We start from the raw sequence: 15,034 nt of genomic DNA on the forward strand, positions 1-15,034 counted from the left end.
TTTCTACTCTCAGGGGGTATCGAGGAATTTCTCGTGTACAAAAGATTACCATTGCCATTACTCTCATTTCCTAAATAGTACAAGAATCTGTTTTTTAAGAAGAAATTAAAGGTAGGAAATTGTATAACTATCGAGCTTGATGCTTATGGAATAAAAAGATTGACGAAATGAAGCATCACAAAATTTTTTCTTAAATCCTTCATTATTCTGTGTCCTTCCACCATAATCCAAGTATTGTTGGATTACGCAACGTGGTATAATTAGCTATGCCTGAATACCTTTGTCAAATGAAAGAATTATCTTTATGTTCATTTTTACTGAGATGAAGCTATCAAAAACTATCCTATTGTATAAGGAAATCTCTGATTTTTTTCATTACCAGAATTGCAACCCAAAGGAATGTTAACTGGGGAATCAGTTAAAAAAAGGAATAATGTTTAGTGCTCAGAACCCAAGTTTTTATTTTCTTTTTAAGTCAACAACTTGAATTGCCCCCGGGAATCAGAAGAAAAATGAGCTTCAATTTTGGAAAACAGATCAAACACATTCCATCTGTGTTGTGCAATGCCCATGGTGGGTGGTTTCAGACTATGGATACGATGAGCAATTCATTTTGCTAGTAGAAACCTTACTAATTTTGGCAAATAGATGTCTCATGACTTTTATAAGATTCATTGAAAAAGAACAAAACATTCATACGGGTAAGATTGTTTGTTCTTCCTTTAGATACTGGAACTCCTGGAAATTGAAGTCGAAATCGTCATCGTAAGCAAGTAATCTCATTTCTTCCCCTTTGCGAAAATGACGCAGCCTGATGCCTCTGCCAGCCAGGTGAGCGTGGAGAAGAACAGCAAACACGTGGATCCCACTTGGCTTTTCAGCTTCCAGAGCCTTGGAGGTTGGGGACACAGAGGAAGACTCGATTACCCCAAATGCACGTGTGTTCAGACAGTTCGCCTTCAGACTTGGAGAAACAACTGAGAAGACATCTAAAGCAATTTAAGTGAAGGCCTGAGATGCCAAACATTTTGAATTTGGATTTTTCATGACTTATTCCTAGCAGTGTTATCCTCGTGAAGCAACATTTGCAGGGAGAAAAGAAAGGGAAATAATGCTTATTAAGGACCTACTGGACCACTTCTAAATGTTATCTATTTCTTTCCTTTAGGAGTAAGGAGGTAAAGCTCCTGTCAAAAAGATTCCAGGATGTTAGTAACCCGCAGGCTGAAGAGCTTATAAGGAGAAATTATTTCCACTTTTCCAGATAAGAAAACCGCAGTGGGAGAGTGGAATTAAGTGAGTTGCCCATGGTCTTACAGCTAGTAAATGATGGCATGGCAATTTGAATCATGTCTAAATAACTCAGAAGAGAGCAATCTTCCCACTTCACCTGTCTGCCATACTAACAATATTTTATAATTCATAAAGAATACGATTCATGTTGAAATACTTTCAGTGAAGAAAAACTACAGGGAAGCAGCCATTATACTTATATATGGTTTTCTCTTATCCAATATGTATTTTTATACTAGATTTTCGTCCTTTTTGGTTAAAGAAGGGAAAGAAACTGTAAGGCAGAGAAAAAGAGAAAAAATTGAAAATGAATAATGGAAAAAAATACAAAAGGTAAAGTAGAGAAAGGAAAAAGAGATTACATAAACAAAGGTAGAAATCGTAAAAGATAAAACCAAGTGTCCAATATGAAACAAAGGAGGGAGCAGTGGGAAAGAGTCACCCTGGAAGTTATCTCGTCTTCAAAATTCTACTCCTGTAGCCTTCAGATTTTAAAAAGCAATCAAAGGTCTTGCTAAAATTATAAATAATAGTTTTACAGCAGACAACAAGAAAAAGACTAATAATAAACAAGCATGGAATTTTCCTAACACAGTTTTCTAAGAGCATTGCTGCATCTGTAGACAGGCGCTCAGCGCACCTCCTGCAGGCACTCCAGCGTGCAGTGGCCCTCGGAGCGGAACTCGGGCATCCCGGGAGGGATGGTGTGGAAGAGGCTAACCCACAGGCCAGCCTCAATCGCCCCCGCATCGTATTTCCTTATTTCTGTCGTATGAAATATCCTCAGTCCAGAATTATCTATTAAGCCTGGAACAAGAGCATAGAATTAAAAGTGAGTTTGAGTTTCTTAAAAAAAGTTCTCCATATTTAGTGAAAATGGGCTCATTAATTTTCCTTAAAATCTCACAAGGGAAAGATTAATGGAAGACAACACGCAGCTTCATAAACAGGAATTAAAAGACAAGTCGCCATATTGTCTGCAACTATTTTGGACTCACACAGCAAACCACAGAAGAAATGTTTGTACTGTGCAGCTGATATATTCCACAATTATCTAACATGAAGACAGGATGAGAATTCTAAAGTCATTTATTAGAATGTAGAATGACTCAACAAAAGTTTTATTTTATATTGCTTTGAGGTGAAGTTCAATAACATTTACATAGAGGTGAAAATCCCTTAGGCTAGAAACCATCTACTGATGGAGGAAACTGCTAATGATTAACTTTCCTTATAGTCTGTCACCATCTCTTAAGCATTGAGCAAACATTCAATCAACAAACAATTATTAAGAATCTATTATGTGCACAGCACTACATTAGGCATTGCAGGGATGAAAGATGAATAAGACACATTCCTTGCTGTGACATAGTTAACATAAGGATGGAGAGCATGAGTCCAAAACACTTCATAAATCTGTTCTAATGACTTTGAAATTAATTGACTCCCTTCTGCAGTGGGGACTTACCTCCCTGTGACTACCAAATTGACCCTTTGGACCAATTAGCAAAAATGTAATTTTATTAACTAGTGTGATTATTTTATTGTTTCTCTTTCCCACTACACTATAATTTCCACAGGGGTGGGGACAATGTCTGTTTTTCGCTCACATTATATCGTTAAGCACAGACCCAGCACATAGTTGGTGCTCAGTATTTGCTGAATAATTGCACAAATCAATGTAAAATAATAACTTTGAGTTGCTTCGGTTGACAATTTCATAGTGAATCTTTCAACTTTTTGGTTTTGGAAAATTACATAAGTAAATTCAAAAATCAAACATAAAGACTTACCCCTCTTCATTTTAATATCATATTACACAATATCACTGCATAAATATTTCTTGGGTATATTTATGGTTTGCCCATCACATAACAAAGTACTTAATATTTTCTAGTGTGACGAACGGTAGTTTTTTATTGTGCAATTAGAAAGAAAATGTTTCGTAAGCACCATGTATTGGGGATAATTTACATCACAAAGGGAAGCAGTCAATTATTCTGTCTCCTGATAAGGAATATGCAAATGGCTTGTTAAGATTAGTGACCACATGTGTCCATTTGCCTGGTTCAGTGTGGCTTAATGACTGTTGTTCCAGTGGAATTATTAACAGTACCCTCTTTCACTCTAAAAAGTATCCTAATTTGGATGACAAATGAATAAGTTAATTCTTTCTAACATTGGATGCTATTTTCTTTCAACTATGTCAAGATAAGAGTTGCGAGACTTTTTAAAAATCATTGGTAGAATGTATGAAGAACAAACTCACCTTCCTTATATGTCGGATTGTCATAATGGACTTCCAGGAGCACATAATGAGGATCTAATGGAGTGCCGAGGGATAATCCAACATGAGGTGGAAAGGAAAAACCCTAAAGAAGGAGAACTCCATGAGACTGTCCGTGAAAGGCCCTGGAAGCTCTACTCTACTCAAAAACCAACACTTCTGAAAGATACTTCAACATTCTGGAATTCATTAATCTATAGTTGATAAAATAAAATGGCTTAAGGAAAGAATTACTTCCTATGGAAAGAAAAATAAGCCACCCTCAAATCAAAAATAGTGTATAAAGCTTTACTTATCAGTGTTAGACTCATAGGGCAAAAACACAATCAGTTAGCAGTGTTACATCTCTGTCATCGTTAGCCCCACCTCTCCGCCAATGGCCCAGGCAAACATGACAGTCTCGCAGGTGAGGAACGCATCGGGCATGTTCGGGTGGTAGCACTCATGGCCGTAGTCCAGGACGCTGTTGTTAAAGCTGCTGCCGCACTGATAGAGCAGGATGTGATGGACCAGACTCTCGTGGCCTCTCTGAATCACCGGCTCAACCTAAACAGGCACAAATGAGAGGGAGGACGTGATAAATAAACCACCCTACAATACCCTACGATAAGCATGAAACTGGCACAAAAGATTATCAGTGTTTCAAAGGAATATTTTCTTAACTATGCAAAGGTTATGGGGTTCAAGTATAATTTGTTCTGGAGATGATGACAATGATGATGATGATGACAACAATGGCAGCAACGAAGATGAGATAACCATTTACTCCAAGAACCACAGGACTTTACCAATCCATTGTTTGGTTTTGGTTTTGTTTTTGTTTCTTTGAGGAAGATTAGCCCTGAGCTAACATCTGTCGCCAATCCTCCTCTTCTTGCTGAGGAAGACTGGCCCTGAGCTAACATCTGTGCCCATCTTCCTCTGCTTTATATGTGGGACAGCTGCAACAGCATGGCTTGCCAAGTGGCGCCATGTCCCGACCTGGGATCCAAACCAGCGAACCCCGGGCCACCAAAGCAGAACTTCACCACTCCACCACGAGGCTGGGCCCCATTGTTTGTTTTTTTAACTCACTTTTGTTTCCCTTACCATTAGGCACAGCCACTGTTTCAAACCTTGCTTGCTCTCTTCCAGCCTTGACTTTGCCCTGCCACTCCTCTCTCTTTGTTCTTTTTTCACATAGAAAAAAATAATCAAGGCTATAGGTATAAACTCTCTCATTCTCTCTCTTTTCCACTTCACAATGTTCTTTACCCATCCCTACTGGAGGTGACAGACAATGTCTCATTCATCTATCTATCTATCTATCTATTTTATCTATCAATCTATCATCCATCGATGTATCACCTATCTGTCTACTTTTCTACTGTCTATCTATCTATCTATCATCTGTCTATCTGGTGCTGAACATAGTGCTGGGTACAAAGTAGGGCTCAATAATGGATATTTTTATTTTAGTAATTAAAATGAAATTCTAATAAGACTTTTACTATTAGAATTTGGGAGAGAAAAAGGCTTTGCAGTGATGTGCTCCTGTGACACTGCTCGAACAGGAGAGAGAACCTAGAAACCAGTGAAAACAAGTTGGTCCCAATATTGAAAGCACCATCCATGTGAGCAGCCCCTTCCAGCGTCCCTTCTATACTACCCCCTTCAGGTCAGGAACGCAGAATGAGCTAAGACATCCTAACATCCCAGGGAGCCTCACAGCCAGAGGAAATGCACGAGCCCCCTTAGCCGAGCTGGACTCTAGGTGTTGCCATCAGTTACAGGGTTCTCTGAACCCTCCGTTCGTCTGTCACCGAAGCCCTGGTGCATCCCTGAATTTCCAGGAGTTGAGCTGCCTTAGAGCTCATCCACGCTTCTCCTTTCAGCCCTAACTCCTCAAACGCAGGCAGTGCATTCTGAACCCCGGCTTGCTCTCTGCTTTAGACGCGCATGTAAAGATGAAATGTTTTCAGCTCTTTTGTCCTAAGGCTTTCCATTCTGACTTTCTATATAGTTTTCCTTTTTTAATAGGAAAATCTAAGCAGCCAAGGAGGGAAATGCTATGTAGCAGGCAGAGATCTGAAGGGACAGCTGGGGGTTTGAGTTTTCCAATCCAGCTTTCTTTTGTGTTGCCCAGTGAGTCAAGCCCCACCCAAGTCACACGCACATTCTTAACATCACAGTCACAGAAATGATACTGCGCATGGCTTCATCTGCACTTGTCTCATCTCCAACAGATCTTGCACCCTGAAGGCAGAAACTATTTTCTATTTTGCTTGAAAATGGCAGTGATTGTTCAAGCATGGTTGCACAATATACAACAATCACACAGAAGGGTAACCCAGGATTTCTATTCGATTTTAGTTTTCACATCTAGTTTGAGCTTTCTTGTGAGACTTGACTTACTTGGGCACCTCGGTACTCCAACGGGGACAGGGCACTGAGATCATATATGTCCACAGCCAGATGGTCAGGTGCATGTGAGACTTGCTAAGCACCGCCTAAGTTCAGGCAGAACTTGTAGGTCATACTGAGCTCTGCAAGGGGGGTCCCGGGGAGGAGCCATTAGGGCAAACAAGAGCTGGCTCTTACAAGGCAGCTGCAGAAACTAGTAGTCTTCACTGAGGCCAAGCCAGAGGGAACGAAAGAGGGTGGGTGTGGAGTGCATGAGGCTGGGCGATGCCTGCCTTTAAGGAGCTTCAAATAAATTTCTTCAAAGAACCTTATAAGAACAAGTGCTTTTACAGAGAGAGAGAGAGAGAAAGTGCTGAAACCAACACCAAACTGCCAAGCTACCAATGCATTCTGGGAACAACGATAGTAACATCTGTCTTTTATTTAGCACTTATTCTCTGCCAGCCACTGTATTAGTCATTTGGCATACTTTGCTTAATATTTACAACAAATTTATAAGGTAAATGTTACTGTCTCCATTTTACAGATGAGAAACTGAGACTCAGAAGATTAGGCACCAAGCCCAAAGTACCACAGCTAGGAACGGGGAGATGGGGATTTGAAACTAGGCTGGTGCGACCCCCAAGGTCAGTCCTCTTCTATCGGCAGCACATTATTGCAGGAAGATACGCTGGAGAAGCACCAAAGACCCCGGACATCGCTGCCAGTGAGCGGGAGGATGAGAGGCTTCAAGTGGGCAAGCTGCCAAGAGCCGTCAGCAGTGAGGATGAGGACACCGTGGAGCCCAGGCCAGGAGGTGCCTTGGAGCCACTACCAAGAATTATCACAAGACACCGCCATCCGAGGAGCAGTGCCAGCCTGCAAGCCTTACGCTGGAGGTCTCCCGTCCCCTTTGCCACCCAGCCCAAGTGCCCCGTGGCCTCTAGCAAGAGGACACAGACCCATGGTCCCCATGGTCTTTAAATGTGCTCTCTCCTAAGGAGGGCAAATAACAAAGTCACTCCTTCAAATCTGGTGAGGGCTTCAAGGACCCCCAGATTACAAATTGAGGGCACAGCCTAAAAAGTGAGGATTTCCTTAGAAAAAATACACTCATAAAACAGCAAGGAAACTTTCCACATGCAAACCTAGGTAGTGATCAAAGGAAAGTACAAGAAGTCTTGGAGGAAGAAAAGCTCCTGGCAAAACAGAAAAGATGTGAGACAGGAGAGGGACAAAGAAAGAATTATATGTAAGGATAACTAGTGAATTAAGGAGTTGCTCGTATGGAAGAAAAAATATGGGTTATGAAACTCCTGAAGAATAGGAGAATTTCTGGAGAGGAAACTTTCCTTTTTTTTTTTTTTTTGAGGAAGATTAGCCCTGAGCTAACATCGTCACCAATCCTCCTCTTTATGCTTAGGAAAACTGGCCCTGAGCTAACATGCGTGTCCATCTTCCTCCACTTTATATGTGGGACGCCTACCACAGTATGGCATGATGAGCAATGTGCAGGTCTGTGCCCAGGATCCAAACCGGGGAACCCCGGGCCGCCAAAGCAGAGCCTGCGAACTTAACCACTGCACCACCAGGCTGGCCCTGGAGAGGAAATTTTAAGATGACCCTGGGGGATAATTAAGTGAGACACCAAGGATAGTCCTATGGATGGGGATAACCCATTTATTGCAGGGTACAAGTTCCAGGGAATGGGAGTATCTGATCAAAGTGAGTCCGTGCTGTTGGCTCACGGTGCCCAACATGGGATAGCATCTCCCACAGCTCCCTGCCATGCTGACAGAGCTCAGTGATGCCCATGCAGCACTACCAGTCCTGAAATGATGGCTACTCATCCTCTTCTGCTTCCTCCATCAGTTGCACAAACATCTGAAGCAGTCATAGCACCCATGTGTGGTACCCTGTTGTGATATTCTCCTGAGCCCGAGCAAGGCTGAGGAGGAGACTGGAGCACCGTGTGAGGGCGGAGAGCGAGGCACACACGTGCTCCATGACATGGCCTGCTTGTTGGCTGAAAGCGAGCATTAAGCACTGCTCTTTTTTACGTACTCAGAAACTGTCCAAGAGGAAAAGACTCTTTCCTTTTGCATCACTGCATCATATGAAACAAGAGTGGAGTTACACGTTTCTGTATTTAAAATATTTCTGAGACAAATGAGGCTGTAATGAATCATGCTATAAGGGGCAGCACTTAAAAAGGATTTCCCATTTCGGTTACTTCACAGATATCACATTATTATCACAATCCGAATGGAATGCCAAGAGTTGCCTCTATTCAAAAAAATATTAAAATTATAGAAATTCTCAAAGAAGAACACGGCAACATCAAGTATAAACATAGATACACTGGTATTACTGAGACTAGAATAAACATTTAATTTAATTTTTATTTTAGGCTGGCTATTTGGTGGTCAAAGAAATAAACTAAAAGGGATATAAAGCAGTGCATATGGAAGCAGATGGCAATGACACAAACACCTGATGACATATGAGGCCGCGTCATTGATCACTGTGTGCTTGTACATAGGGGGGATTTACAGATGCAGAAGAGAGGATAGGCCTGTATGCCCACTTTCAGATGCAGTAGGGGCCAGGCAAGGATGCTCGCAGCTGGGGTCCCCTGTTAGCCTCGGTGCATTTTAAAGGAACAGCCGGGAAACAACACACAGATGAAAAAGAAAGGGGAACATTCAACCTGAAGGACTTTAAAGAATAAAACAACTCCTTCAGTTAGTTCGAGGAACTGGCACTTCATGGTACTCTGGAGAGGACTTAGGAGTAAAAAGAGAAGAAGAAGAAAGAGAGCTGCTGTGCATAGCCAAGGCCCAAGTGGAGATTAACCCTGACCGTAAAACTGAACCCGGAAATCGAAAGCCCAAATATTTACACCGTTCCTCATGACCCCATCATCTTCTCTTACCTTCTTTATCCGGGTCAAATACGTCTAGCACAGTCCCTGAACACACAGATTGCTTAGTAATTATTTATTGGAAATGAAGTGAGTACTATGCTTTCCATGAAGCCAACATCAATGAGGCTGAGTCCACAAATTCATTGCCTCCTATTTTCTTGATTGTCTCAATTCCAGAGACCTACCCTGCATCCAGCAACCCAACCCCGCTGTCCCACCCTGTGCTTATAACCACCCAAGACTGTGCTCCCTCTGAAGCTTTCTGTTCCTCTTTCCTGCTCTTTTCCTTCTTTCACACCTTTCTAGTTGAGCGAGCCAGCACTTTTCCCAGGAAGCCAGTTGACCCTTTCCTCAGCAGCCCCTCACAAGGGACCCAGACACTCACGACTGTGGATCAATCCTGGTGGTCCTCCACTTGAAGACAGAAGACACTTCCACAACCATTCACATAAAACCTCAAAACTCATGACTCACACTTTTACCTCCGTGCATCACTCTTTCTTTATTTTGCTCTGAGTGCTGGTCCTTAGCTCTGGATGGGCGTAACCATTCACCGCAGGGTGTAAGTTCCAGGGAATCGGAGCACTTTGCTCCCATTGCAAACCTTCCAGAATCCATGCATCCCACCTAGTCCGCCTCAGTAAATGACTCAATTATTTTGGCAAGAGAGAAAAGAATTTCCATCTCCTCTAAAACTGCATGAGGGTAGAGCTGGGGGTGGAATTTGATGCAAAGGACACAATATGATTGAAAAAGCTTAAACATCAGCAACCTATTCTACATAGTCAGTAAAAAAAAAAGTACATAAAAATTACATAAAGTAATGAAATGATCCAAAGAATCTCACTTGGGATAAGATGAGAATAAGACAAAAAAAACTAAGTGTCTCAGAATTCCTTAGAACTTAGAAGCAAGGCACTGTATGAGAGCAGCAGCTAAGGAAATCTTAGGGGAAATGTGTGTAATCTTTCTCTCATTGAAGGCATGGCATCCTTGACAAAACTGTGCCTGCCTGCTGGTCTCCTTTCACCAGTTCCTGTTGTGAAACAGATTCAATTCCAAAAGGACTTCTCCAGAAAGCCCCTGGGCTTTGGCAAACTTGAGAACCCACATGCTTTTGTAACCTCCAAATACCAATTACCTAAACAATAACACTTGCTGAAAGAAATAATTTTTTTTTTTGCTTAATTCCCCTCTACTGGGTTGAATAGCGTCCTTCCAAAATTCATGTCCACCTAGAACCTCAGAAGGTGATCTTATTTTGAAATAGGGTCTTCGCAGATATAATTAGTTAAGATGAGGTTACACTGGCTTATGGTGGGTCCTAATCCAATGACTAGTGTCTTTATAGAAGAGAAAGGAGAGGGAGACTCAGACTCAGACACACACACAGAGAAGAGGACCATGTGAAGATGGAGATTGGAGAGTGGAGTCAAGCTGCCACAAACTAAAGCACACCAGAAACCATCAAAAGGTGGAGAAGCCACGGAAGGATTCTCTCCTAGAGCCTGCGGAGGGAGCGTGGCCCTGTTGATGCTTTGATTGTGGACTTCTGGCTGCCAGAACTGTGAGAGAAGAAACTTCTGCTATTTCAAGCTATCCAGCTTGTGGTCACTTATTACGGCAGCCCTAGAAAACGAATACAGCCCCTACTCTCAAGGTTTTTTTTATCATAAACTAAAAATTCACAGATTTGTACATTTACACCTAGGTCATGATTGTCCTTGCATTTATTTGTGACATCATAAATATATCACAAATATGCATTGTTTCCCTTGACATGACTGATGTTAAATGTGTCATTATCTATAGCTAAATATACATGCATCTTGCTTTAGTTTTTATTTTGGGGGGGCTACAAAAGGGGGAAAAAGTACCCTTCTTGATTGGCCTAAGTATACTGAGCTTGGAGGGAGACAACCAGGAGGCTGTTAGAGCTCTTCTGAGCAATTTTCCTATACCTATCCTTCCAGGTCTACCCATTTAAGATGTTGCTTGTTGAAACACGAATGGATGATAGCTCTCCAAAAACAACCTGAAATTCAACAAATTAAAAATTAAAACAAAAGGAGAGAAGTGATGGAGGAATCTGTAATGAGCTGGAAAGTTTGTAAATTCCCATCACCCTTCTTCCTGCCCATTCTTGTTCCTGGCACCCTGCTTTACATACCCACTGGAGGCACAGGTTGCTGTCCATATCAGAGCCATTAAACTCTCTCTGACAAAGGTTATCCAAAGGGCAGCTGGCTAATAAAGCAATGCTCCCTATGAGAACATTTCAGCCAGAACCAGCAGTGTAGACGGATGATTATAAGATCATGCCGATATGCTCACGTGACTGGTGGGACGGGGGTATCTGCCTCTCTCTCTCTCCCTCTCTCCCTCTTTATCCTCATCCCTAATGAGAAATGCTCTTTTAACATGACAATATATCTAACTTATGAGAGGCGACCAAATCAAGCAAGAGCGTGGTATCATTGTCCCATAGGTAATCCACTCTCAAAAAGGTCAGGGTTCAAAGCAAAGCCTGACTTAACTGATGTGGTGTCAAGAAGCCAGATCATGAATGGACCTGGCAGCTAAAGCCCGGAAGTGATGGTCAAGTGGGATAGAGATGAAGAAAAGGAAGGAAGAAAAGGGAAGAACTGAGGGAGAAGAGACTTCTCGGAAATAATTCACCCTCTACTGCAACTCTGGATTCTCACGGGAACTACCATCTTCACGCAAACCCATGCCCTGCCAGCCACCACTGACCAGTTCAGGGACCCGTGCCCAACCCATCAATCTTGTCTTGGGATTTTCAGACTATGGCAAAGAATCCATCACTCTCTAGAAGCTGAAGACTGTGGAAGAAGCCAGTGTACAGTGAGATACAATAACGTCAACACACAAAAAAGTTTCAAAGACAAGATAAGACAGCCTCGGCAGGGTTTGATTACATAACAAGTTATTCCTGAATCCAGCTGCATCTCTGCCATTCTGTGGTTTATTTAGTCAACCTTTCCTCTTATTTCATGAGTAAATACATTCCTTTCTATTTCCTAAGCTAGCTCAAGTCTGGTTTCTGTTACTTGCAACCAAGAGTCCTCATTAATAATCAGACACAAGTAACTACAATCATCAATCCATCAATATGTGTGTGTATTTATGTATGTGCTATCTGAAATAACCTTTTCTCTTCCTCTTAGGAAGCTTGCCACAAAAAACCACCTTGCTTTTGTTTTACTCTTTCATTTTATTTATTATTCTTAATTGGATCTGGGTAAGTTACTAACAAAATTACTTCAATAAATGCCCTTGAAAAGCAATACAGGAAAAAAAATCACCCCCTGCAACACACACAAATGCCTCTCTCCCTCGCTTACTGATTCCTGAAATTCTACAAGGTATTTAGTATTAAGCCTGTTTTACTCGATGTATATGTGAGTACCCTTGAGAGAGTAAAGCATTATGATTTATAGTCATTTATTTCTGAATGTGAATTAGACTCTTTTGCTAAACAGCTCAAGAATATAAAAACAAACAAGTCAAAACGGAAAATTACCTTTAAGAAAGCTTATAACACAGCACACTTAGTGAATATATTGTTCTTTGAATTTTTGATAGATTATTCACAAAATCTAAGGTAGCTTCTGGTGCTATATTAACATATATATTAATTTGCAGTTAACTGAGATACTCAATAAACTAGATCACATAACTACTCTAAGAAATTTTAAATTAACGCTTATATAGCCATCAAGGAATAGTGGAAAGACCTAGAGGTCAAGAGACCAAGTTCGCTTCTTGGCTATGCCACTAACCAGCTGTGTGACATGACCTTGAGCAAGTCTCATCACAGGAGCTCTTACTTTCCACTGGACTCTAACACCCTAGTCTATATATAGACTAGATGAATATATGTATACATAGTCATTTAATCCTCAAAACAACCTTATGAGCTTAAGTAACAGAATTATCACACATTTTGCAGCTGCAGAAAATAAAACACAAATAAGTTAAGAAATTCGCCCAAGTGTCAGAGCCCAGATTTGACCTTTGGCACCTGGATCAGAAGTTGGTGCTCCTAACCACCACACTGATACAGTCGTGTCTTTATTTGCAGGGAAGAGATGGGAGAGTGTCAGTGCTCCAGCACGGTCACTTCAGTCCCTTTAACCTTTTCTGTGTACCCATCACCCAGGTTCTGGCTGCCTTATTTCTAATCACTTGCACCTGTGACTTTCCTCAGAGGTCTGACCTTGGGTTCATTTGCAGAGAACAAGAAGCATCAGAAAACATACATTCCTCTGGGGCAGGGGAAAGTCAGGGGAGGATGAATGTCCAGCCATCTTGGGTCAGATGGGACAAACTCTAAACCTATTTTATGTTCTCCATGGGTGCTATGGACTGAATATCTATGTCCCCCAAAATTCATATATTGAAATCTTAACCCCCAAGGTGATGATATTAGAAGGTGGGGTCATTGAAAGCAGAGCCCTCACGAGTGGGATTAATGCTCTTAGAAAAGAGACCCCAGAGGGATCCCTGACCCCTTCCACCATGTGAGGTTAGAGTAAGAAGACCAGCCTCACCAGATACCAAATCTGTTAGTGCCTTGATCTTGGACTTCTCAGCCTCTAGAACTGTGAGAAACAAATTTCTGCTGCTTATAAGGCACCCAGTCTATGGTATTGCGTTATTGCAGCCTGATGGAGTGAGATAATGGGATTAGGTTGAAGGTAGAACACCAAGGCAATCACATGCTCCCTGGCCATACTCTCCCGCTGTGTTTGCTCCTGACACCACCTTCATCAATCATCTGAACATAAATATTTGTCTCAAGGAACTGCATCTGGGAACCCAACTTGAGACAAGCAACATAATAGAAGAGCATTTTTTGGACCACATTTTCTTGGGTTTGAATCTTGCTCCATCACTTTCTCTATTTCCTAGTTGCTTAACTTCTCTCTATTTCAGTTTCCTTATCAGTAAATCAGTGATAATGAAGTTCACTTATAAGATTACCCGAAAATTAAATGTCTGTCACATGTAAAGCAACAGATACCTTGTAGGTGCTCAAAGAATGATGCGAGTATTATTATTCTAAGTTGGATTCGGGGTTTTTCAATACATTTTTAACATTGTGCCCACATAGATAACAACCAAATCTACACAAATAATCCATTCACAAATTCCAGTATGTCAACATCTAATTTTAACAGTTGTACGTTATAAAGATTCAGGCAAAAAATATTGCGATGGTCAAATGTTTTATTACAAAATATATAATCATATGAAATATATATTTATGTGTGCCATGCCAATTTATTTAGGATTTGATTTTCAAATTCATATGTATAAGATGGAACTGTATTTTCTCTACAGAGGTCTTTTTCTGAAATATGACCTCTCTCTTTTCTCCAAAAGAAACTTAGCCCTAATGATACTTCTTATGTGTGCTTATGTACAGTTTTGAATATAAATTTTCCTTACAATTTTGCTCCAAAGATCTTTTCTCTAAGAGATCTCCTCCATTCATTAATTTACGCATGCACACATGCCTTCAACTAATCAACTAAAAAAAATACAACCCATCTATATTAGCTACTATGTGCTCTTCATTAGATGCCAACGGAGAAGCCAAAGATGCATCAGACATGAATCTGACAGTCACATAGTTCATATTCTAGAACGGTAGAGAAGCCAAGGCCAGGGTATGATAATTTTTGGTTGCCTTCCAGCATCGATTCCCCAAGAAGACCTTCCTAGCAGGATCCTGAATTGCCTAGCCACACCATTTGGCTAAGAATGATTCCTACTTCTCTGGAGTATCCTAAACCCATCTACGTGATCTCATCCTTGACATGAACTTAAATTGGTCAAATCACAGGGAATTTTACATGGTGGTTGACAAGAGAGCTGTCTTCTCTCATCCCTAAGATGTGAAAGAGAAAGTGCTACTTCAGGAGTTTGAGCTGCCATTTTTCTACCAAAAGGGAAAACAGCCTAGGGATGAAAGACAATACAATATTTAGGGAAAACCTCAAAAGGAAGCTGCAGCTCTTCAAACATCATAAATCTTTGGACTAAGGGATTTGCTTGAAATAAACCCAAGCAACACTTAGTTGAGATAAAAATGGGTTTGATGCTGATGGTAATTGTCA

General features: G+C 41.2%; 1 protein-coding gene across 2 annotated transcripts in view; it reads right to left on the reverse strand.

Moving 5' to 3' along the window:
* MOXD1 (monooxygenase DBH like 1) overlaps positions 1 to 15,034 on the reverse strand; it is an 82,290-nt gene that overhangs the window by 18,146 nt on the left and 49,110 nt on the right. The window contains exons 5-8 of one of the 2 annotated variants that reach the window (XM_014828894.3): positions 3,947 to 4,126; positions 3,563 to 3,665; positions 1,934 to 2,100; positions 700 to 891 (exon numbers count right to left, since the gene is read on the reverse strand). In XM_014828894.3, the coding sequence (XP_014684380.3) occupies positions 700 to 891; positions 1,934 to 2,100; positions 3,563 to 3,665; positions 3,947 to 4,126 (642 nt within the window). The remainder of the gene's footprint in view (positions 1 to 699; positions 892 to 1,933; positions 2,101 to 3,562; positions 3,666 to 3,946; positions 4,127 to 15,034) is intronic. The other variant, XM_070496393.1, reaches the window with a different exon arrangement.

The sequence above is a fragment of the Equus asinus genome, chromosome 24, assembly GCF_041296235.1.
Source record: "Equus asinus isolate D_3611 breed Donkey chromosome 24, EquAss-T2T_v2, whole genome shotgun sequence".
Classification (NCBI taxonomy): domain Eukaryota; kingdom Metazoa; phylum Chordata; class Mammalia; order Perissodactyla; family Equidae; genus Equus; species Equus asinus.